Genomic DNA, 22,931 nt, shown 5'->3' with positions numbered 1-22,931 from the left:
AGAGGTGTGAGGGCACAGTTGAGGCCTCTGAGTGGCCAGTGCCAGCAGGTGATGTCAGAGACCCCTCCTGACAGATGCTTACCTGGTTAGGTGGCCAATCCTACTCTGAGGGCTATTTAGTGTCTCTCCATTGGGTTTCTCTTCAGATAATGAATGCAAGAGCTCACCAGAGTTCCTCAGCATCTCTCTCTTCAACTTCTGCCAAGGATCGACCGCTGGCTGCTCCAAGACGCCTGCAAAACCGCAACAAAGTAGAAAAACGACTACCAGCAACATTGTAGCGCCTAATCCTGCTGGCTTTCTCAACTGTTTCTTGGTGGTGCATGCTCTGAGGGCTGTCTGCCTTCAACCTACACTGGAAGCCAAGAAGAAATCTCCTGTGGGTCGACAGAATCTTCCCCCTGCTAACGCAGACACCAAACTTCTGCATCACTGGACCTCTGGGTCATCTTTCATCTTGACAAGCGTGGTCCCTGGAACACAGGACCTGGATCCAAGTGACCACGACAGTCCAGTGGTCCTTCTGTCCAAATTTGGTGGAGGTAAGTCCTTGCTTCCCCCCGCCAGACAGTAATCCTGTGTAATGCGTGATCTGCAGCTGCTAGGGCTTCTGTGCACTTTTGCAAGGATTCCTTCAGGCAAAACACAGCCCAGGTCCCCAGCACTCTGCCTGCATCGTTCAACTTGCTGAGTTGACCACCGGCTTCGTGGGACCCTCTTTTGCTGTGTTGAGACAACTGCTGTGCTCAGATTTCTTGAATGCCTGTTCAAGTGCTTCTGCGGGTGCTGCCTGCTTCTGTATGGACTCTCTCTGTTGCTGAGCACCCCCTCTGTCTCCTCCTACAAGGGGCGACCTCTTGGTCCGTCCTGGGCAGCACCCATTACCATCAACTGCAACTCTTGCAGCTAGCAAGGCTTGTTTGCAGTCATTCTGCATGGAAACAACTCTGCATCCTCCAGCACACCGTGGGACATCTTCTGACCGAAGGAGAAGATCCTTGCACCTTCCGTTGTTGCAGAATCATTGGCTTCTTCCACCTGGAGGAAGCCCTTTTGCACCTTCATCTGGGGTTTAGTGGGCTCTTCTCCCCGGACACTTGCGTGACTCTTGGACTTGGTCCCCTTCCTTTGCAGGTCCTCAGGTCCAGGAATCCGTCTTCAGTGCTTTGCAGTCAGTTGTTGCCTTTGCAGAATCCCCTATCTCGACTTTACTGTCGTTCTGGGGTAGTGGGGTAACTTTACTCCTACTTTTCAGGTTCTTGGGGTGGGGTATCTTGGACACCCTTAGTGTTTTCTTACACTCCAAGCGACCCTCTACACACTACACTAGGCCGGGGGTCCATTTGTCGTTTGCATTCCACTTTTGGAGTATATGGTTTGTGTTGCCCCTAGTCCTATTGTGTCCTGTTGCACCCCATTGTATTCTACAGTGTTTGCACTACTTTTCTAACTGTTTACTTACCTGATTTTGGTTTGTGTGTATATTTTGTGTATTTTAGTTACCTCCTAAGGGAGTATTTCCTCTGAGATACTTTTGGGATATTGTCACTAAAATAAAGTACCTTTATTTTTAGTTACTCTGAGTATTGTGATTCTTATGATATAGTGCTATCTGATATAAGTGGCATAGTAGGAGCTTTGCATGTCTCCTAGTTCAGCCTAAGCTGCTTTGCCATAGCTACCTTCTATCAGCCTAAGCTGCTAGAAACACCTCTATTCTACTAATAAGGTATAACTGGACCTGGCACAAGGTGTAAGTACCACAAGGTACCCACTATAAGCTAGGCCAGTCTCCTACAGTAATTTCCTACAATATCTGTGTTAGAGAGTGGGCCGAATGACAGGGAGGACAGAGTAAGAGGAGAGGGACCTTCTTTGGTGGTGGAAGTCAGACCTTGGCATGGTGTGATAAAGAAGAAGTCAGGGCTAGAAGTCACAGTAAACTACTGACGTAACTTCTCTGGGGAGGTCCTACTTTTGAAACAGGATGATAACCATTTCTTATAAAATATATGTGAAAATAAAAGATACATGGTCATCATTTAGGGGTCACATCTGCAACGTCTGGCTTGCCCCTTGTGACCCCAGCAGTGCTTCATTTGTGCTTGTTGTTTCCGGTGCTGAGCACCAGCACTTATTGTTGAGGGCCGGCACTTATTCTTCGCCCCAAAGCATTTGCTGCGAGCAAAAGACACATATGGGAAAGACGGAGGAAGAGAAAAATGAAAAAGCTTCACAATCGGAGAAAGCAGAAAGCTGCAAAAGTGAGCTGAAGTGGCAGGGAGTGGTTTTAAATGAAATGCAGTGGCCCGAGATGGCTTCAGGATTACGCTATCTCAATATTCCATGTTCCCATATTTAATTGCAACAGCCGCGAGCTTTGAGCACCGGCACCTTGTTATTTACAAATTAAGCATTGGACCCCAGGCAAGTCTTTTCTGACCCGCGACCATACAGGTGGCAAAAGGGTGAGTAAAAATGAGTGTGAGGGAGTGGCAGAGTGTGTGAGTGAGAATGAGTGAACAACAATGAGTGAGCGTCATTGTGAGTGAGGACGAGCAAGAATAACAGTGAGTGCAAGTGATTGTAAGTGACAAAGTATGAGTGAGCTCGATTAAAAGTGAATGCAAGTTTGAAATAATGAGGAAGCATGGGTAAGTGAGACTGAAAATAAGTGACAGTGGATGTAGGAAAGTACCATCTTGCCTGGCATGTTACCCCCATATTTCACTGTATATATGTTGTTTTAGTGTATGTGTCAATGGGACCCTGTCAGCCAGGGCCCCAGTGCTCATAAGTGTGCCCTGTATGTGTTCCCTGTGGGATGACTAACTGTCTCACTGAGGCTCTGCTAACCAGAACCTCAGTGGTTATGCTCTCTCTGCTTTCTAAATTGTCACTAACAGGCTAGTGAGCAATTTCACCAATTCACATTGGCATAACGGAACACCCTTATAATTCCCTAGTTTATGGTACTGAGGTACCCAGGGTATTGGGGTATCAGGAGATCCCTATGGGCTGCAGCATTTCTTTTGCCACCCATAGAGAGCTCTGACAATTCTTACACAGGCCTGCCACTGCAGCCTGCGTGAAATAACGTCCACGTTATTTCACAGCCATTTACCACTGCACTTAAGTAACTTATAAGTCACCTATATGTCTAACCTTCACCTGGTGAAGGTTGGGTGCTAAGTTACTTAGGGGGTGATTCTAACCCTGGCGGTCGGTGATAAAGCGGCGGCCAACCCGCCAACAGGCCGGCGGTCCAAAAAATGGAATTCTGACCCTGGCGGGAACCGCCAACACAGCCCGCCACATTAACACTCCGACCGCCACCGCGGTACAGACAAACAGCGCGGCGGTCACCGCCAACAGGCAGGCGGCAGACAATGTACCGCCCACAGTATCACAACTCACCAATCCGCCACCTTTTCCGGGGCGGGAGCCCCGCCGATAAAAACACGGCGGAAACAGACTACGGACGGGAAAACGCTCACCAAAACACACTCCACGAGTACGGAGGACAGCATGGAACCCGAATTAAACATCCTACCTGCACTCGTCTACCTGCTCATCTACCACGAGTACGAACTCCGGCGCAGACGACAACGGTGAGTACTGCACCTACGACACACGGGAGGGGGGAGGACGAAAGGTTACGGGCACACACATATGCGACCCCCACCCACCCAAACTATGTACACACCAATGCAGAGCAACAATGCACAGTGACACCACCCAAACCCCCCTGAAAAATGCAAAGACATAATTAAATTTTGAACCAAATTTTTATATAAAAAATAGACTCTGAGACGTATCGGCAACTATGCAAAATATCCATAACAAAATAATACTATACACACTGCCATGGCGAACCGAGGCAATTAGTCCGCTACATCCAAGTCAAATGGAACAGTCCGTGGGCTACAGTGTAGCGACACAAGGGCAAAGCCCACACAGGAGACCTGAGTCCTTTGGAGAGAACACTGCAGGGGCATCTGATGAAAATACTACAGGCACCTCAGGGGGAAGGGAAGGGAGGGGCACCACAGCCACATGAGTCCACGACGAAAGATCCACGAAGGGGCCACCATGCCCACTGTGCCATCCTGGGGAGTGCAAAGCCACAGTCTCTCAAGTCTCTACAGTGGGTGGCTTGCCCACTGTACCATCCTGGGGAGTGCAAAGCCACAGTCTCTCAAGTCTCTACAGTGGGTGGGTTGCCCACTCTGCCATCCTGGGGAGTGCAAAGCCACAGTCTCTCAAGTCTCTACAGTGGGTGGGTTGCCCACTCTGCCATCCTGGGGAGTGCAAAGCCACAGTCTCTCAAGTCTCTACAGTGGGCGGCTTGCCCACTCTGCCATCCTGGGGAGTGCAAAGCCACAGTCTCTCAAGTGGATAACAGTCTCCACTGGTCAAGGAGGAGGCATGGGGAGCACAGTGAACCATAAACAGTGCTTGAGATGAAGGGGCCCAGCGGAGCGGTGCTTGAGACGGCGGGGCCCAGCGGAGCGGTGCTGGAGATGAAGGGGCCCAGCGGAGCGGTGCTGGAGATGAAGGGGCCCAGCGGAGCGGTGCTTGACAGGAAGGGCCCAGCGGAGCGGAGCTTGAGACGGCGAGGCCCAGCGGAGCGGTGCTTGAGATGAAGGGGCCCAGCGGAGCGGTGCTTGAGATGAATGGCCCAGCGGAGCGGTGCTTGAGATGAAGGGCCCAGCGGAGCGGTGCTTGAGACGGCGGGGCCCAGCGGAGCGGTGCTTGAGATGAAGGGGCCCAGCGGAGCGGTGCTTGAGATGAAGGGGCCCAGCGGAGCGGTGCTTGACAGGAAGGGCCCAGCGGAGCGGTGCTTGAGACGGCGGGGCCCAGCGGAGCGGTGCTTGAGATGAAGGGGCCCAGCGGAGCGGTGCTTGAGATGAATGGCCCAGCGGAGCGGTGCTTGAGATGAAGGGCCCAGGGGAGCGGTGCTTGAGACGGCGGGGCCCAGCGGAGCGGTGCTTGAGATGAAGGGGCCCAGCGGAGCGGTGCTTGAGACGGCGGGGCCCAGCGGAGCGGTGCTTGAGATGAAGGGGCCCAGGGGAGCGGTGCTTGAGACGGCGGGGCCCAGCGGAGCGGTGCTGGAGCCGGCGGGGCCCAGCGGAGCGGTGCTGGAGCCGGCGGGGCCCAGCGGATCAGTGCTTGACAGGAAGGGCCCAGCGGAGCGGTGCTTGACAGGAAGGGCCCAGCGGAGCGGTGCTCTTCTGCACGGCGGGCCCTGTTCAGCGGTGCCTATCTTCACGGCGGGCCCTGTTCAGCGGTGCTCTTCTGCACGGCGGGCCCTGTTCAGCGGTGCCTATCTTCACGGCGGGCCCTGTTCAGCGGTGCCTATCTTCACGGCGGGCCCTGTTCAGCGGTGCTCTTCTGCACGGCGGGCCCTGTTCAGCGGTGCCTATCTTCACGGCGGGCCCTGTTCAGCGGTGCCTATCTTCACGGCGGGCCCTGTTCAGCGGTGCTCTTCTGCACGGCGGGCCCTGTTCAGCGGTGCCTATCTTCACGGCGGGCCCTGTTCAGCGGTGCCTATCTTCACGGCGGGCCCTGTTCAGCGGTGCTCTTCTGCACGGCGGGCCCTGTTCAGCGGTGCCTATCTTCACGGCGGGCCCTGTTCAGCGGTGCTCTTCTGCACGGCGGGCCCTGTTCAGCGGTGCCTATCTTCACGGCGGGCCCTGTTCAGCGGTGCCTATCTTCACGGCGGGCCCTGTTCAGCGGTGCTCTTCTGCACGGCGGGCCCTGTTCAGCGGTGCCTATCTTCACAGCGGGCCCTGTTCAGCTGTGCTCTTCTGCACGGCGGGCCCTGTTCAGCGGTGCTCTTCTGCACGGCGGGCCCTGTTCAGCGGTGCCTATCTTCACGGCGGGCCCTGTTCAGCGGTGCTCTTCTGCACGGCGGGCCCTGTTCAGCGGTGCTCTTCTGCACGGCGGGCCCTGTTCAGCGGTGCCTATCTTCACGGCGGGCCCTGTTCAGCGGTGCTCTTCTGCACGGCGGGCCCTGTTCAGCGGTGCACATCCAGTAGGTTCAAGGGAGCCAGACCTGGCCTGGACTCCGTGCTCAGACGCCCTCCGGCCGTGATGTTCCTGGGCCCTTCGGTGACGGAGTCCTGGGCCCTTTGGTGTCCTCCTTTACAGCTGGGATGTGGCATGTGGGGCCCACCTGCTCCGCGCTCCTGCTGGCTGACGTCTCCGCCCTGCTGCCCTTACGCTCCTTAGATGGGGCTCTCGGGCCCTTGCCTCCCCTAGACGTTGTGGCTGGTGAAGTGGGCGAACTCTGCTCCTTGGGGGCAGCCGTGTCAGTCTTCGCACGGCGGCCCTTGTGTTTCCTGGTCCTCTTGCCGGGGGGGGGCTGGGTGTGTCCTTGCTGCTGATGGAGGTGTCACTGCTGGCAAAGGGTGGGCTCCAGAACCCATGCCCACAGTGACACCCGAAGTTGGGCTGGTGGTGGCTGTGGTGCTCTTGGGACTCTTTGCAGATGGAGGGGGTAGGTCATCGGAGGGGAAGAGGTCAAGATTAGCCAGGAAAAGCTTTTTAGGGCCAAGGTAAAAGGTAGAAGTGGAGATGGAAGTGGAGGAAGAGGATGTGGTTGTAGGAGAGTCAGGTGTGCTGTCATTGGGTGAAGGTGCAGGTGCTGTAGGCTGTTGTGAGGTGGATGTCTGTTGGGTGGGTGTCTGCCTGCGTTTGTGGCCTAATGTCACCCCCAACCCTCCTCCCCCACCCAGACGCCTCCACTGCGCAGAAAGATAGCTGAATGTGCTGATACTCACCCCCTTGTGTCTGCTGTGATGCTCTCAAGCGCCCATCCAAATCAGGGTAGGCCACCGCCAGGATACGGGACATCAGGGGGGTTAGGGTACGACTGGAACCCCTCCTAGGTCGGGAGGCCATCCCCAGCAGTGACTCGGCGGTCTTCCTGGTTCCGCGGCGGATGTCCTCCCACCTCTTGCGGCAGTGGGTGCCCCGTCTGACGTGGACCCCCAGGGCCCGGACTTCCTTGGCGATGGCACGCCAAATCCCGACTTTCTGATGGGCGCTGACCTATGTGACATGTACAGGGTGGGAAGGAAACAATCATCAACTTACTGCATGTTAGATGTGATTGGCCCCCCTCCCCAACCTTGCAATATAGCACATGCTCTCATCTGTCGTGCGTTGCACTCCTCATTCGCCCCCCACCCCACCAACTTACATCCACCCCACTCCACACAGGCATCGCCCATTCCATGTGCACCCGGTGTACTCACCTGTTGGTCTGGAGGACCGTATAGTAACGCATACTGGGGGAGGACCCCATCCACGAGCTTCTCCAACTCTTCAGACGTGAAGGCAGGGGCCCTTTCCCCAGTCGCAGCAGCCATTGTCACTTCCAGACCGAGTTCACAGCAGCACTTGCAGTATAGGTCCTCTCCTGTGGATGATCAGGTCTCGAGTGATTAAGCAGATAGAAAATGGCGGTCACGCCCGCGGCGGTGCGTACCGCGGCGGTGCGTACCGCGACCGCCGGCGCACATCGTCATTGGCTCCTGAAACCCATAGGCTTCAATGTTATCCAATGCGGCTCCGTATAGCGGTCTTCGACCGCCTACCGCCACGGTGTGCTCCACCAGCGCAGTGACCTCACATCCCATTGTCCCACTTCACAGGTCAGGCAGCTGCCATTTCAAGGGCCCACATGGCATAATCTCTACTGCGACACACAGGCCTAGGCCTGGCATTGCCACACATACACGCCTTTCAATACCTAGATAACCGTGTGCCATGCAAGCAGTGGTGAACGTACCAGTGATTATCTTGACTCTGTGCTCCATGTTGTCCTTCCTAGGCACCGTCCGCTGGGATTTGCGAGGAGAAGGATGAATCCTCGCGTGTACCGACCGCTGGTGGACCTGTCGACAATGGAAGAACGCCACATCATACTACGATACCGACTTGACCGTGCCACCATCCATGAACTGTGTGCCCAGCTGGAGCCAGCCCTGATGTCCCCCATCCGCCAACCCACAGGAATTCTCCCTCTGGTGCAGGTGCTGTCAGTCCTCCATTTTCTTGCAAGTGGCTCATTCCAGACAACAGTGGCCATGTCATCTGGAATGTCTCAGCCAATGTTTTCAAAGGTTTTGTCTAGAGTGTTGTCTGCCCTGACGAAACACATGCGGAGTTACATTATATTCCCAGAGGAGGTTGATTTGCCCACTGTGAAGGGTGATTTTTATGCCCTTGGACATATTCCCAACATAATTGGTGCCATTGATGGGACCCATGTAGCCTTAGTCCCCCCAAAAGACGATGAGCAGGTGTACAGAAACAGGAAGAGTTACCATTCTATGAACGTCCAGGTGGTCTGTTTGGCTGACCAGTACATGTGAATGCAATGTTCCCTGGTTCAGTGCATGACGCGTATGTGATGCGTAATAGCAGCATCCCTTTTGTGATGGAACAGCTACAGAGACAACGTGTGTGGCTAATAGGTGACTCTGGTTACCCCAACCTGCCTTGGCTATTGACCCCAGTGAGGAATCTCCGGATCAGGGCTGAGGAACGGTACAATGAGGCCCATGGGCGAACTAGGAGGATCATAGAAAGGACCTTTGGGGTTCTGAAGGCCAGGTTTAGGTGTCTGCATATGACAGGGGGATCCCTGATGTACTCACCAAAGAAGGTGTGCCAGATCATCGTGGCTTGCTGTATGCTTCACAATCTGGCATTGCGACGTCAGGTGCCTTTCCTGCAGGAGGATGGTCCAGATGGTGGTGTTGAAGCAGCTGTAGAGCCTGTGGAGAGTGAAGAGAAGGAAGACTCAGAGGACGACCCAGACAACAGGGACAGATTTATCCAACAGTATTTTCAGTAGCACACAGGTAAGAATCACACACGCCATTTTAATTTTCCTGACTGCCTCGTTTTTCTCAACTTTGTCTATGACCCCCCAGTTATTTGAAACTGATGTTTGATTCTCCCTTCCTTTTCAGTGCTGTATGACCCACTGCGTGACTTCTGCTTGGTTAGCCCATGGACTAATGCTTATTGATCTCGGTATGTGTTCAGCACAAAGTTTACAGAACATAATTGATCGGTAATGTGTTTTACATTTGTAAATAATACAGCCTGACTCCAGCATGATTTCAGTGCATTGAGTGATTTATTTTTGGTGCTAGATAATGGTACATAATATTCACACGGTGATGGGTGGGGGTGGAGTAATGTCCATGGCAGAGTCCAGTTCTCAGTCTCACAGGTGCATTGTCCATATGCCTGTGGAAGGATGGAGCAGGGGCAGTTCAAGGTTGGACAGGGTGACAATGTGGGACAGTGGGATGACTTCAGGGGGTATCTCATGCTGGCGGGGGTCTTGACATCCTACTCGGTCTTTTTTTTGGATCTCAGGCTCCTCTTGCGGGGTGGTTGTTCTTCAGCAGGAGGTGGGGTTCTGGTGGCCTGTCGTTGTGGTGGGGCCTCCTGTCCACTAGCGCCGGCGGAGGTGGTAGGCTGTTCCTGGTCCGGGCTAGTGACAGGGACCCTGTGTGGTGCCACATGGTCCCGCAACGTGTCTTCTATCCGGTGGAGGGCCTGGACTAGGCTCCCCATGGCGGTAGAGATGTGGGTGAGATGATTGTTGAACCCCATGTAGCGTTCCTCCTGCTGTGCCTGGATCTCCTGGAACCTGGCCAGTACCGTCGCCATCGTCTCTTGTGAGCGGTGGTAGGCTGCCATGATGGTGGTGAGGGCCTCTTGGAGAGTCGGTTCCCTGGGCCTCTCCTCCCCCCCCCTGTCGCACAGCAGCCCTCCGAGTTGCCCTGTTTCCCCCGGACTCTGTCCCCTGGACGGTGTGCCCACTACCACTGCCCCCAGGTCCCTGTTGTTGTGGGGGTGGTGGGTTAGCCTGGGGGCCCTGTAGTGGCAGACACACTGCTGATTGACCTGTCCTAGAGACAGAGCCATGGGCCCGCTGGGTGGGAGCTGTGCTGTTGTTCCCAGAGGGGGTTGGGTCTGCTGTGGCCTGTGTGTGGGGAACCGACTGTCCAGAGGTCCCCGATGGTCCGGGCTGGTCGTCAGGTTCCAGGTCGACAGAGCTGCTGTCATCACTGGGTGCCTCTTCCGGGGGGGGGATGGACATTTCTGGACCCTCCTGGTCGGTGTGTTGGCGTTCGGGTCCTGCATGGGGTAAGAGAGTATGGTTATTGTTTCTGTGTGTGCTATTGTGTGCGATTTATGGGTGCCCTTGTCCCCCAGTGCTGTCATTCCCTTGGGGGAGGTGTTGTGGGGGTGTTGGGGGGGGTATGTGCAGTGGTCATGCTTAGGTGATGGGTGTCCATAGTTTGTGGTGGCATGCAGGGGTTGGTGTTGGGTGGGTTGTGCTGGGGAGACATTCTCAGGGAGGATGTGTGATGGGGGGTTGGGGGTGAGGGTGGTGGTGGGGGTTGGCATGCTGGGGGGGGGTGAAGTAGTTGAGATTGTACTTACCAGAGTCCATTCCTCCGTGTACTCCAGCCAGGCCATCAGGATGCAGGATGTTTAGTACCTCTTGCTCCCATGCTGTGAATTCGGGTGGTGTGGGTGGGGGTCCCCCGCCAGTCTTCTGCACTGCGATGTTGTGTCGCGAGACCATCGAGCGCACCTTTCCCCGTAAGTCATTCCAACGTTTGCGGATGTCCTCTCGATTTCTGGGATGCTGTCCCACCGCGTTGACCCTGTCCACGATCCGCTGCCATAGCTCCGCCTTCCTGGCTATAGTGGTGTGCTGCACCTGTGAGCCGAAGAGCTGGGGTTCGACTCTTATGATCTCCTCCACCATGACCCGGAGTTCTTGGTCCGAAAAGCGTGGGTGCCTTTGGGGTGCCATGGGGTGGTGTGGATGAGGTGTGGGGTGGTGTATATGGTGAAGAGTGTGTTGGTGTGTGGTGCTTTGTGCTTCTATGTGGTGTGTGTGATGGTGTAGTGTGCCTCTGTGTGATGTAGCTCTCTATTCTGTGATGTGTCTCTCTCTACTTCGTCTATGATCTTCGGTCGTAGGGGTTTGTGGGTGATGTGGGTGTGTGTTTTATAGTTGGTTGGATGTGTGGGAGTGTTGTTTGTATGTGTGTCAGGTGTGTGTATTTCAAATTGTCCAATGTGGCTGGGTTTTTGAGCTGTGTGTGTATTTTGACCGCGGCGGTGTGTACCGCCAATGGAATACCGCGGTTGAAAGACCGCCGCGTGGATTCGTGGGTCAGAATGGCATGGGCGTGTTTGTGTTGGCGTGGCGGTGGAGGTTTGGTCATCTCCAGTTTTCCGCGGCCCGCTGATGTGGCGGCCTTCCTTGGATGTCGGGATTTTGGCGGTCCCGCCGTTGTGGGTCAGAATGACCGTGGCGGTTTGCCGCGGCGGTAGAATGGCGGACCTCTGACCGGCGGTAAGGGCCTTTTACCGCCGAGGTCAGAATGACCCCCTTAGTGTGTGGGCACCCTGGCACTAGCCAAGGTGCCCCCACATCATTCAGGGCAAATTCCCCAAGCTTTGTGAGTGCGGGGACACCATTACACGCGTGCACTATACATAGGTCACTACCTATGTATAACGTAACAATGGTAACTCTGAACATGGCCATGTGACATGTCTAAGATCATGGAATTGTCACCCCAATGCCATTCTGGCATTGGGGAGACAATTCCATGATCCCCCGAGTCTCTAGCACAGACCCGGGTACTGCCAAACTACCTTTCCCGGGGTTTCACTGCAGCTTCTGCTGCTGCAAACCCCTCAGACAGGTTTTTGCCCTCCTGGGGTCCAGCCAGGCCTGGCCCAGGAAGGCAGAACCAAGGACTTCCTCAGAGAGAGTGTGTTACACCCTCTCCCTTTGGAAAAAGGTGTCAGGGCTGGGGAGGAGTAGCCTCCCCCAGCCTCTGGAAATGCTTTGATGGACACAGATTGTGCCCATCTCTGCATAAGCCAGTCTACACCGGTTCAGGGATCCCTCAGCCCTGCTCTGGCACGAAACTGGACAAAGGAAAGGGGAGTGACCACTCCCCTGACCTGCACCTCCCAGGGGAGGTGCCCAGAGCTCCTCCAGTGTGCTCCAGACCTCTGCCATCTTGGAAACAGAGGTGCTGCTGGCACACTGGACTGCTCTGAGTGGCCAGGGCCAGTAGGTGACATCAGAGACTCCTTCTGATAGGCTCTTACCTGTGTTACTAGCCTATCCTCCTTCCTAGGTAGCCAAACCTCCTTTTCTGGCTATTTAGGGTCTCTGCTTTGGGGAATTCTTTAGATAACGAATGCAAGTGCTCATCAGAGTTTCTCTGCATCTATCTCTTCACCTTCTGCCAAAGGATCGACCGCTGACTGCTCAGGATGCCTGCAAAACCGCAACAAAGTAGCAAAGATGACTACTGCAACCTTGTATCACTGATCCTGCCGCCTGCTCGACTGTTTTCCTGGTGGTGCATGCTCTGGGGGTAGCCTGCCTCCTTCTTGCACCAATAGCTCTGAAGAAATCTCCTGTGGGACGACGGAATCTTCCCCCTGCAACCACAGGCAACAAAAGACTGCATCACCCATCCTCTGGGTCCCCTCTCAGCACGACGAGCGTGGTCCATGGAACTCAGCAACTCTGTCCAAGTGACTCTCACAGTCCAGTGACTCTTCAGTCCAAGTTTGGTGGAGGTAAGTCCTTGCCTCCCCACGCTAGACTGCATTGCTGGGTACCGTGTGAATTGCAGCTGCTCCGGCTCCTGTGCACTCTTCCAGGATTTCCTTTGTGCACAGCCAAGCCTGGATCCCCAACACTCTAACCTGCAGTGCACAACCTCCTGAGTTGTCCTCTGGCGTCGTGGGACTCCCTTTTGTGTCTTCGGGTGAGCTCTGGTTCACTCCTCTTCTAAGTGCCTGTTCTGGTACTTCTGCGGGTGATGCCTGCTTCTGTGAGGGCTCCCTGACTTGCTGGGCACCCCCTCTGTCTCCTCATCCAAGTGGCGACATCCTGGTCCCTCCTGGGCCACAGCAGCATCCAAAAACCCTAACCACGACCTTTGCAACTTGCAAGGCTTGTTTGCGGTCTTTCTGCGTGGGAACACCTCTGCAAGCTTCTTCACGACGTGGGACATCCATCCTCCAAAGGGGAAGTTTCTAGCCCTCTTCGTTCTTGCAGAATCCACAGCTTCTACCATCCGGTGGCAGCTTCTCTGCACCCTCAGCTTGCATTTCCTGGGCATCTGCCCACTCTCGACTTTGTCGCGACTCTTGGACTTGGTCCCCGTATTCCACAGGTACTCTCGTCTGGAAATCCACTTTGGTTGCATTGCTGGTGTCGGTCTTCCTTGAAGAATTCCTCTATCACGACTTCTGTGCTCTCTGGGGGTAGTAGGTGCACTTTACACCTACTTTTCAGGGTCTTGGGGTGGGCTATTTTTCTAACCCTCACTGTTTTCTTACAGCCCCAGCGACCTTCTACAAGCTCACATAGGTATGGGGTCCATTCGTGGTTGCATTCCACTTTTGGAGTATATGGTTTGTGTTGCCCCTATACCTATGTGCTCCTATTGCAATCTACTGTAATTCTACATTGCTTGCATTACTTCCTTTTGCTATTACTGCATATTGTTGGTATTGTGTACATATATCTTGTGTATATTTGGCATCCTCATACTGAGGGTACTCACTGAGATACTTTTAACAATTTGTCATAAAAATAAAGCACCTTTATTTTTAGTATATCTGTGTATTGTGTTTTCTTATGATATTGTGCATATGACACCAGTGGTATAGTAGGAGCTTTGCATGTCTCCTAGTTCAGCCTAAGCTGCTCTGCTATAGCTACCTTCTATCAGACTAAGCTGCTAGAAACATCTCTTCTACACTAATAAGGAATAACTGGACCTGGTACAGAGTGTAAGTACCCCTTGGTACCCACTACAAGCTAGGCCAGCCTCCTACAGTGGGAATGAGTGTGAATGGGTGATAACGTTTGAGTGGGTCATACTGAGAATGAGTGTGAATGAGTGACAATGAATAGGACTGAGTGAGTGCAAGAGTGAGTGAGAACAAATGAGTGTAAGTGAGGGTAAATAAATGAGAGTTATTGCACTGGCATTCTGCAGACAATTCTTAGCATGACGTGTCTGTCACAAAATACTGACACCGGCATACTGGTGGTATTTCTTGGCATAATGAGCACTAATGGTAAAATTATAGTAAAGGCATACTAGTGATGATTCTTGATATACGGGGCACCCTCTGAAAATGACAGGTCCTGGTATATTGGAGGTAATTTGTGTCATAACGGAGGATAACTGTGGCATATCGGAGGGGGCAACCATGACAAAATGTTGGCCCTTAGATACTACAGGTAATTTCGGACATAAGGGTCACCCATGACATTTAGGTGACATTAATAGAACATTTCTGGCACTGGCATACTTCATGTGATTTTTAGCATTAGAGGCATCCATGGCATATGAAGAGCACCCATGACAAAAGTGGGACCTGGCACAATGAAGGACGTTTTTGACATACAGTGGCACCCAGATCAAAGTTTGTAAAAAGAGAGTCCATTCCTGAGGAGCATCAGGTTTCATTCTCTGGGCACACCATGAAAAGAGTTGAATGAATACGTAATGAAAGGCCCATTCAAAACCTGTGGCTTTTTTTGGTACTTTATGGAAAAATTGTGCTTTAAATGCACTGTATGACCTCTTTTTTTCTAAATGTTCTCATGTAACAGTACCCTGGAGCCCACCCAGAAGAGGCCTGGCTCACTCATTTAACTTGTTCCTTACAAATCAGGGAGATTATTACTCACCACCACTTTCAAAGATCATGTCAGCACCCTAACATATGTTACATCTTATACAGATATTTGTCTGTTTTGTGTTGTCATATGAATCCTTCAGTTATTATGGAACTTCAGTAACGTCAATTATTGTAGTATCATCAGGATCATGTGGCCTAACTTTTGGGGATGAGTCGGGGGTCATAGGTCATATTATGTCATTTCCATTGATGTCATCAAGGTCAAAGTGTTTCTAATGTCCCTTTCGCTAGCTCTCCCATTTTGGTGAATTGATGTTCATGCAAGGGTAGTGACAGCAAGCTATCTTTCTCAGGGCCAGCTCACCTCAACACACTCACAAAATGTATCTGGTGTCTGTGGTGACTGGATTACACTATGAGGTATTGCTGTGTTTCCATATCTTGAAGACTATCTTTCATGTGATTCTTCTTTTTCTAAGGCAGAGCAAGATGTGGAATTAGTGTGCAGTCTTCTTCAAGACTTGGGACTGATCATCAATCCGAGAAACCCAAATTGTTACCTTAACTAGTGACATTTTTAGGGCCAGTGATCGACACACAAGAGGGTGAATGTTCCTCCCTTACAAGACGATAATGACTTTCACAGCCTATTGTCAGCCCAAACAGTTCCAGCCAGGAAGTGGTTGTAGGTCCAAGGGTTCATGGCGGCATTCATAGCAGTGATGCCTTGGGCAATGTTCCATTTGAAACCCATTCTGGATTATATTCTACAGCATTGTCCCAAGTGCCTCAGGACTTCGTGGTCGTATTCCCTGTCAGACCACAAATAGTTCAGAATCTACAGTGGAGGTTGGTGGAGGAGACCTTCATGAGGGACATTCCATTTGATCTGCCCACTCCACTGATACTCACTAGAAATGTGAGCCTTTGGGGATGGAGAGCAGTTCTCCAGAGTCAGAAGGTGAGGGGTCAATTGACCAAGGGAGAGAGGGTGCACTTTTCCAGTTGGAAAAAATTGGTGGTGATTTGGGAGGCTTTTCAAACTTTCCACTCTCAGTTGGAGGGAACAAATCTGTCAGTGAGAACAGACAATAGAATTGCCAGATTTACCTCAACTGGCAAGGAGGGACAAGGATCAGCAGCTGAACGAATTGTCAAAGGAGATTTTCTGCTGGGCAGAGCGACATCTCCTATCTGTGAAGGCAGTTTATTTTCAAGGCAAACTCAATCATCAGATAGATGCTCTCAGTCGGGGTTTACTGTCATCAGTCAATTATCACATCTCTTGCTTTTACTTCAATTTAGTTTGTGCTCATTTTGGGAATCCCAAGTTCAAACTCTTTTCTTCACCACAGAATGCTAGGCTTACCATGTTTTATTTGGAGATCCCAGCTCCTCAGTCTCCTGAGGTGGATGCTTTTTCTGTCCTGTGGCCCTAGGTGAATCTGTATGCTTTCCCTCTGAAGCCCCTCCTCCTGAGGGTGCTACAGAATATTTGGTAGGAGAAGCATACAGTGATTCTGATTGCCCCATTTTGTACTCATAGGGTCTGGTCTTCTCACCTGTTTCAGTTGCCAGTGGGTGATCCTTTTATTTTTCCACTGTGTTATCCTCTTCAGTTTTCACAATCTCTCATTGGAGGTCCTTCACCGTTTCAGTCTGGTGGCCTGGAAATTTAGAGGACAGGGCTAGAGAAATTGGGATGTTCTCAGCAGGTAGCAATAGATATACAGTCATCTTGGAAAACGTCCACTCTCAAGTCATATTCTGAACACTGGATGATGTTTCCCTCTTGGCATTTGAAATCTGATTCTATTAACCTCTTTAAGGTTTTAGAAATTTTACATGAGGGTTTCTTGAAGGGCTTAGTCCAACAACTTTGTGGGCCCAGTGGTCTTCAATCTCAGCCTTTCTTCTTCTGATGATGATATGTCTCAGGTAACCCTGGTGGTTTGTGCGCTCCTTAGGAGCTTTAGACTCACATGACCGGTAGTTCCTTGTTTGGTTCCAACTTGAGATCTTTCAGTTATCCTGAAGGGCCTTCTGGAAGTCACTTTTAAGCCTTTATAGCTACCTCAGTTTTCATGTCTGTCAGTTAAGGCTGACCTCCTCATCAGTAACCCGTCATCGAGGAGATGGGAGTAATCAAGATCTTTAGCCATCGCTCACCCTTACTTGAGATTTTTTTTCCAAACAGGGTAGACCCAAAACTTGTCCTGAAAGTTGACTCAAAATTTAATCTGTCTCAAGAAAATGTTCTTTCAATTTTTTCTTCGGAGGTACATTCTGATGAACCGTCCTCTCTGAATGTCAATAAGCCTCTTTGGATTTATTTGGACCATAATCTGCCTTTTCAAGTCTTCAGCTCACTGTTTGTATTTTTTGGTATGACTAATTAAGTGCCAAAATATCTACCCATACTGCTAGTAGGTTGGTAAAGTTGGCAATAGTCCAAGCATAGCGTTCAGTGCAGATGGATCGACAAAGTGATGTCCAGCGTAGGTCTACAGGATCCATTTCAGCTACCTCGGTGGAGGAAATATGCAGGTCAGTGACAAGGTCTTGCCCAAAAACTTTTGTGAATTGTTGTGCATTGGATTAGTCTCTCTCAGCAGAAAAAAAATTGGGGCTGTGGTTTTGGGTTCTGCAATTTTCACCCTAATAAATTCTGTGTCCAGCAAGATAAAGTTGTTGCAAATTCTTATAGTGTGTTTTACCTGCTGTATCTTCAAGGAAGTAGGACTGGGACGAGGAGGACGGATGATGGATAATGAACACATTACTTACCATTAATCTTGATTACCCTGAATCGTAGTCCTCCTCTCCCTCATCCCTCAATTAGCTCCTCTTCAGAGCTGCCAAGTTTTCAGTTTGCCCATGTGTGAGCGTTTCATATTTTCAGAATGCCTATGTTTGACAATTTACTTCATTATATGTGACACTTTGAGTTGATGCTTTACCAGAGCACTGGGGAGGAGCAGATTGATAGGGACTGACAGCACAGGGAAATAGCCAAGGTGGCAATGATCTAAGTGGACAAAAATATGGAGCTAGAGGACCGAAATGCATAGGGATAAATGTAGTACTGGGCAAAGAGCAGGGTGAGCTTCGAGGAAAAGAGTACAAAGCATTATGGAAGGGGATATAGGTTGAGGGCTGAAAGCATGGGTAATATAAAGCATGAGAGCAGAGAGCACTAAGGCAGATAAGAGGGACAGGGAGTAAAGGGAGGAGAAATAATGGAATAGTATCCATAGAGCCTACATATCACACTTACCCTGGAGCTAAAACCACCCTGTATTGTTGCCTGTGGCCCTTGTTGCTCCTGATTCTGTTGGCACCTCAGTGCTCCTTGATGCTCTCTGCTATGCCAGGCAGTGGGCAAAGCTGAAATAGGACCATGAGAACAGATAGGGTGGAGGGAGAGAGCCCCCAATCTCCACAATAGAAACTCCCTGGATCGTCAGCTCTGTCAGAGGGTCTCAAGTGGTGCCAGTTTGCAGATTTATACAGCACCGAGCAGAAATTTGTGAGGGTGGGAATATTAAAGAAGTTTACTGCCATTATTTTTAGTTTTTTTTTTAGTCAGGCTATGTTGAAAGCCCAAACACTCTAGGGAACAAAAGACTGCGGTCTCCATGGCAACCTGAACTCTCCATGAACCCAGGCTTACCTGGGCACCTGTCAGCAGCAGGCTGCAGGCTATATTTAAACACACTACTCTGTGAAGTGCCTCAAACTATTCCAAATGTAAAGAGGAGCTCCAATTGCATGACTAATGCATTTCAGTTAGGGAATGCGGGGACAAGCACTGAAATCCATTAGTCTAACTCAAGATGCGTGGCACTTGGCAGATATGCCTTCTTGCTTCTGTTTTAGCTTGTAAAAACAGGAGGAAGGAAGGGGAGGATACAATATTATTCCTCTGGGTTAATGGGAATAGAAAGGGGACTCTCTTGTTTCTTAGAAAGTATTTTCATTATGATCTGTGCTAGGAGTCAAGCCTCAAGGAAGTAAGGACTGGGATGAGAGGGACTACGATTCAGGGTGACGAAGACTACTTCTGAGTAATTTGTTCCTTAGCTACATTAAATCATCTTTGTATGATGTCAGCTTAGCAGTAAAATCTATTTGCATGAACTCTTTCAAACATTTATCTCAGAGTCTGCAATAATAGTTCTGTCAAATGAACAAGCATGACATGGGGTAGAGTGTATCTCTATTGTAATTATTTGAGCAGTATCCTTCAGTGAATGATTAACAGACAAAGAAGCTTTCAGTGATTATATAACGTTATAATTTGATTAATACATGATTTACCAGACTCCATTTTCCTTCCTTCTTCCTGACTTGTTCTTACTGCTGTTAATCCTCAGTTAGTAAACAAAGGTTTGGATCAGGCCAAAGACTTGACCAATTAAATTGATTGATAGCACATTCTGAGAAAGTTAATGAGTCCATGTGAAATTATACATTAATAGAGACAATAGCGTGGCATTCAGGTTTGAGGGGTGAAAACCTAATTATATGTTTTACAGTATGCTTGGGCAGAGCTTGTGTACCAACCGTTCCCCAGGTGTTGCTCATGATCCTAAAGTTATCATTGATTGTGTTGACGATGGTCAGAAGTCTCTTGTCCTCGTAATCAAATCGGCTTCCAAAGACGATGGAGCAGATAATATTAGAAACTGTGCGGCTGAAGAAGACCGTAGGGTCAACGGGTGCCACTGTGAAAAGAAAGGTACAAAGATCTCAAACAGACATAAAAGTAAATTTAAGACATATAATGGCTGACTTGTACATTTAAAGTGATTGGGTCACTTCAATGGCAAACAGTAAAAATAAAATCTTCAGGAATTATTCACACACTTGCTCCATGGAAAAACAAGAACGTGATTTTCCAACAGGAAAAGTTTTATATTGTATATATTGTCTCTAAAACTATAAAAACAACAATATACCAGGTCATTTTAACTGTCAGTCCTGGTTGTCGTGTTACCTACCTCTGGCATCAAAAATACTCACTCTTTGTGTTCTTAAATTCTTTGACCAAATACTGGGCCTCTTCCTGAATTCTCTCCTCAGCACTTCTTTTCCCCATCCCAAAATTCCTCAGAGTCAAGAGGGCGAACCTGCGGCGATCCTTCCATTTTTCACCATTGCTAAAACCGACTCCTGAAAAAAGGGATTATGATAAAATTCATGTTTATGTGTTGTAGGACAACAAACAGGACCAGCTTGTAGCTGGTAGAACCTGGTGACTTCGTTTTTTTTGGTGCCCCCTTCAGTGACCTTCTACATGGGTTCCCATACTACCATCCTCCAACAGTACCCCTCATCTCTCCATTGCACCTCTCTTGCATGTATTTTATTTATTTTAAAGCGGTACTCATACCGTTGGAGAGTGTCCTAGCACTCTACGTCACACACATTATACAGAGATAGTGAACCATACGTGTGTAAATCAGTCTGTAGGAAATATTAAATAAGACAAGGAGGATTACAAGGTGTAGGAATTACATTTTATCCATATTAATAGACAGTATTTTTAAAGAGTGTTTGGTCTGGAAAAACATCAACCCTGGAATTAAAAAGTACCACAGTGGTTGTCTGTAGAAAAAAAGGTGTATTCTACCCAAAGTAACCCTTTTAACAGTGTTAGGATAATGAAAGACAGGGGATAACACAAGGTGCCAATCTTATTCCTTGCAGTTAGCATACAGCTTTTTAATGTGCTATACTATGATTGTATATTATGAACTGCAAGTAACACAAGAATCTCTGTGACAAAAGCAGTAATTAACAGAGCTATCCACATAAAAGTACAGTTCTGTGATGCATGATCCCCCTTCTTTTCAGTAAGCATATTAACCTTCTGTAGTACTTTATGATAAGTCAAAACTGCCACTAGACAATACTCATTTTCTCTTCAGCAGGGACATTAATCACAAGGGTTATCCTGACATTTTTATTGTTACCTGAAAACTGCCTGACACACAAAACACAGTGGGTGGTTTTAACCCCAAAAATTATTTGTAAACATAGATGAGAGGTCATCACTAGGTGCGGCAACCCTTTAGAGATGGCCTTGACAACAGTCTTTGCAAAATCACAGAGCTTTCAAACTTACGGACGGTTCTTAAACAACTTAGGATAATTTGGCCACTTAATCATCTCAATGTAAGTGACGTCACATGATGTTTGATTCAATCGAATAATAGAAAGTAAGCTATCAAGAGTTGTAGGTGATAAATATGTAAAACATGAACTAAATAGAAACCTGAAATTAAAAAAAAATCACTTTTCAAATAGGCACGTAAACTGAAACCGCATTTAGTGCATAATACCTTGAGTTTTATATAGCACTATGGACTTTAGCTGTTTTTAAGCACTGTAAACTGCAGTGCTTGAATGATTTTAGAGTGTGTGTACTGGCCATTAATGTCAACACGCTAAAGTCACAGGGGATGTGAAAAGAAGTGTATTTAACGCGATCATCTCCTAGAGGATAAAGTTACTGTGGAGGGTCGAGGGGTACATGTTGAAATGCATTTACCCAACTATATGGCTCAAACTTATGTGGCGAAGGTGTAGGAAAGTACCATCTTTCTTAGCATTTTACCCCCAATTTTACCTGTATGTCACTATAATTTTGCCTGTCTCACTGGGATCCTGCTGGTCAGGACCCCAGTGCTCATAATTTATGGCCTAATGTGTGTGGTGTGTTTAATGTTTGACTGTGTCACTGAGGCTCTGCTAATCAGAACGTCAGTGCTTATGCGCTCTCTGCTTTTAAATTTGTCACTATAGGCTAGTGACTTCATTTACCAATTTCAATTGGCACACTGGACCCCCCTTATAAGTCCTAGTATATGGTACCTAGGCACCCAGGGCATTGGGGTTCCAGGAGATCCTTATGGGCTGCAGCATTTCTTGTGCCACCCATAAGGAGCTCAGGCAAACCCTTCCACAGGCCTGCCACTGCAGCCTGCGTGAAATAGTGCACACACAATTTCACAGCCACTTTCACTGCACTTAAGTAACTTATAAGTCACCTATATGTCTAACCTTCAGTTGCTGAAGGTTAGGTGCAAAGTTACTAAGTGTGAGGGCTCCCTTGCACTAGCAAAGGTGCACCCAAATAGTTCAAGGCCATTTCCTGGGACTTTGTGAGTGCGGGTACGCCTTACACATGTGCACTACATATAGGTCAATACCTATATGTAGCTTCACAATGGTAACTCTGAATATGGCTGTGAAAAAGTAGCCTCTTTCTAGCATGATTACCCCCACTTTTGGCCTGTTTGTGAGTGTGTGTCTGTGTGTTTTTACTGTGTCACTGGGATCCTGCTAGCCAGGACACCAGTGCTCATAGATAAAAACCTATATGTCAGTGTGTTTTGCCTGAGTCACTAGGATCCTGCTAGCCAGGACCCCAGTGCTCATAGTTTGTGGCCTGTTATGTATGTCTGTGTAGTACCTAACTGTGTCACTGAAGCTCTGCTAACCAGAACCTCAGTGTTTATGCTCTATCTGCTTTTAAATTTGTCACTGTAGGCTAGTGACTTAAATGACCAATCTCAATTAGGATACTGGCCCCCCCTTATAAGTCCCTAGTATGTGGTACCTAAGTACCCAAGGCATTGGGGTTCCAGGAGAGCCATATGGGCTGCAGTATTTCTTTTTCCACCCAAAAGGAGCTCAGACAAACCCTTACACAGGACTGCCATTGCAGCCTGCGTGAAATAGTGCACACACGATTTCACAGCCATTTTCACTATACTTAAGTAATTTATAAGTCACCTATATGTCTAAACATCACTTGCTGAAGGTTAGGTGCAAAGTTACTGGATGGGGATCACCCTTGCACTAGCAAAGGTGCCCCCACATTGGGGGCCATTTCCCTGGACTTTGTGAGTGCGGGACGCCATTACATGTGTGCACTACATATAGGTCAATACCTATATGAAGCTTCACAATGGTAACTCCGAATAGGGCCATGTAACATGTCTAAGATCATGGAATTGTCCCCCATTCCAAATATGGTACTTAGAAGCCAAATCCATGCATCCTGGGGGCTCCACCATGGACCCCCAGTACTGCCAACCCAGCTCTCTGAGGCTTGCACTGCAGCTACAGCTGCTGCCACCTCACAGACAGGGTTCTGCCCTCCTGGGGTCTGGACAGTC

The 22,931-nt window shown here is 49.6% G+C and overlaps 1 protein-coding gene across 1 annotated transcript in view; it reads right to left on the bottom strand.

Annotated features, from left to right (window-relative positions):
• The window catches only part of LOC138259482 (cytochrome P450 2F2-like), a 612,238-nt gene that overhangs the window by 246,782 nt on the left and 342,525 nt on the right, over window positions 1-22,931 (bottom strand). Inside the window, exons 4-5 of the mRNA XM_069207252.1 lie at window positions 19,768-19,917; window positions 19,309-19,469 (exon numbers count right to left, since the gene is read on the bottom strand). Of these exons, the coding sequence (XP_069063353.1) occupies window positions 19,309-19,469; window positions 19,768-19,917 (311 nt within the window). The remainder of the gene's footprint in view (window positions 1-19,308; window positions 19,470-19,767; window positions 19,918-22,931) is intronic.

The sequence above is a fragment of the Pleurodeles waltl genome, chromosome 9 (genome assembly GCF_031143425.1).
Source record: "Pleurodeles waltl isolate 20211129_DDA chromosome 9, aPleWal1.hap1.20221129, whole genome shotgun sequence".
In the NCBI taxonomy this organism is placed as follows: Eukaryota; Metazoa; Chordata; class Amphibia; order Caudata; family Salamandridae; genus Pleurodeles; species Pleurodeles waltl.
Note: the sequence above shows the minus strand (reverse complement) of the source record. Positions and strands in the feature narration are given on the sequence as shown.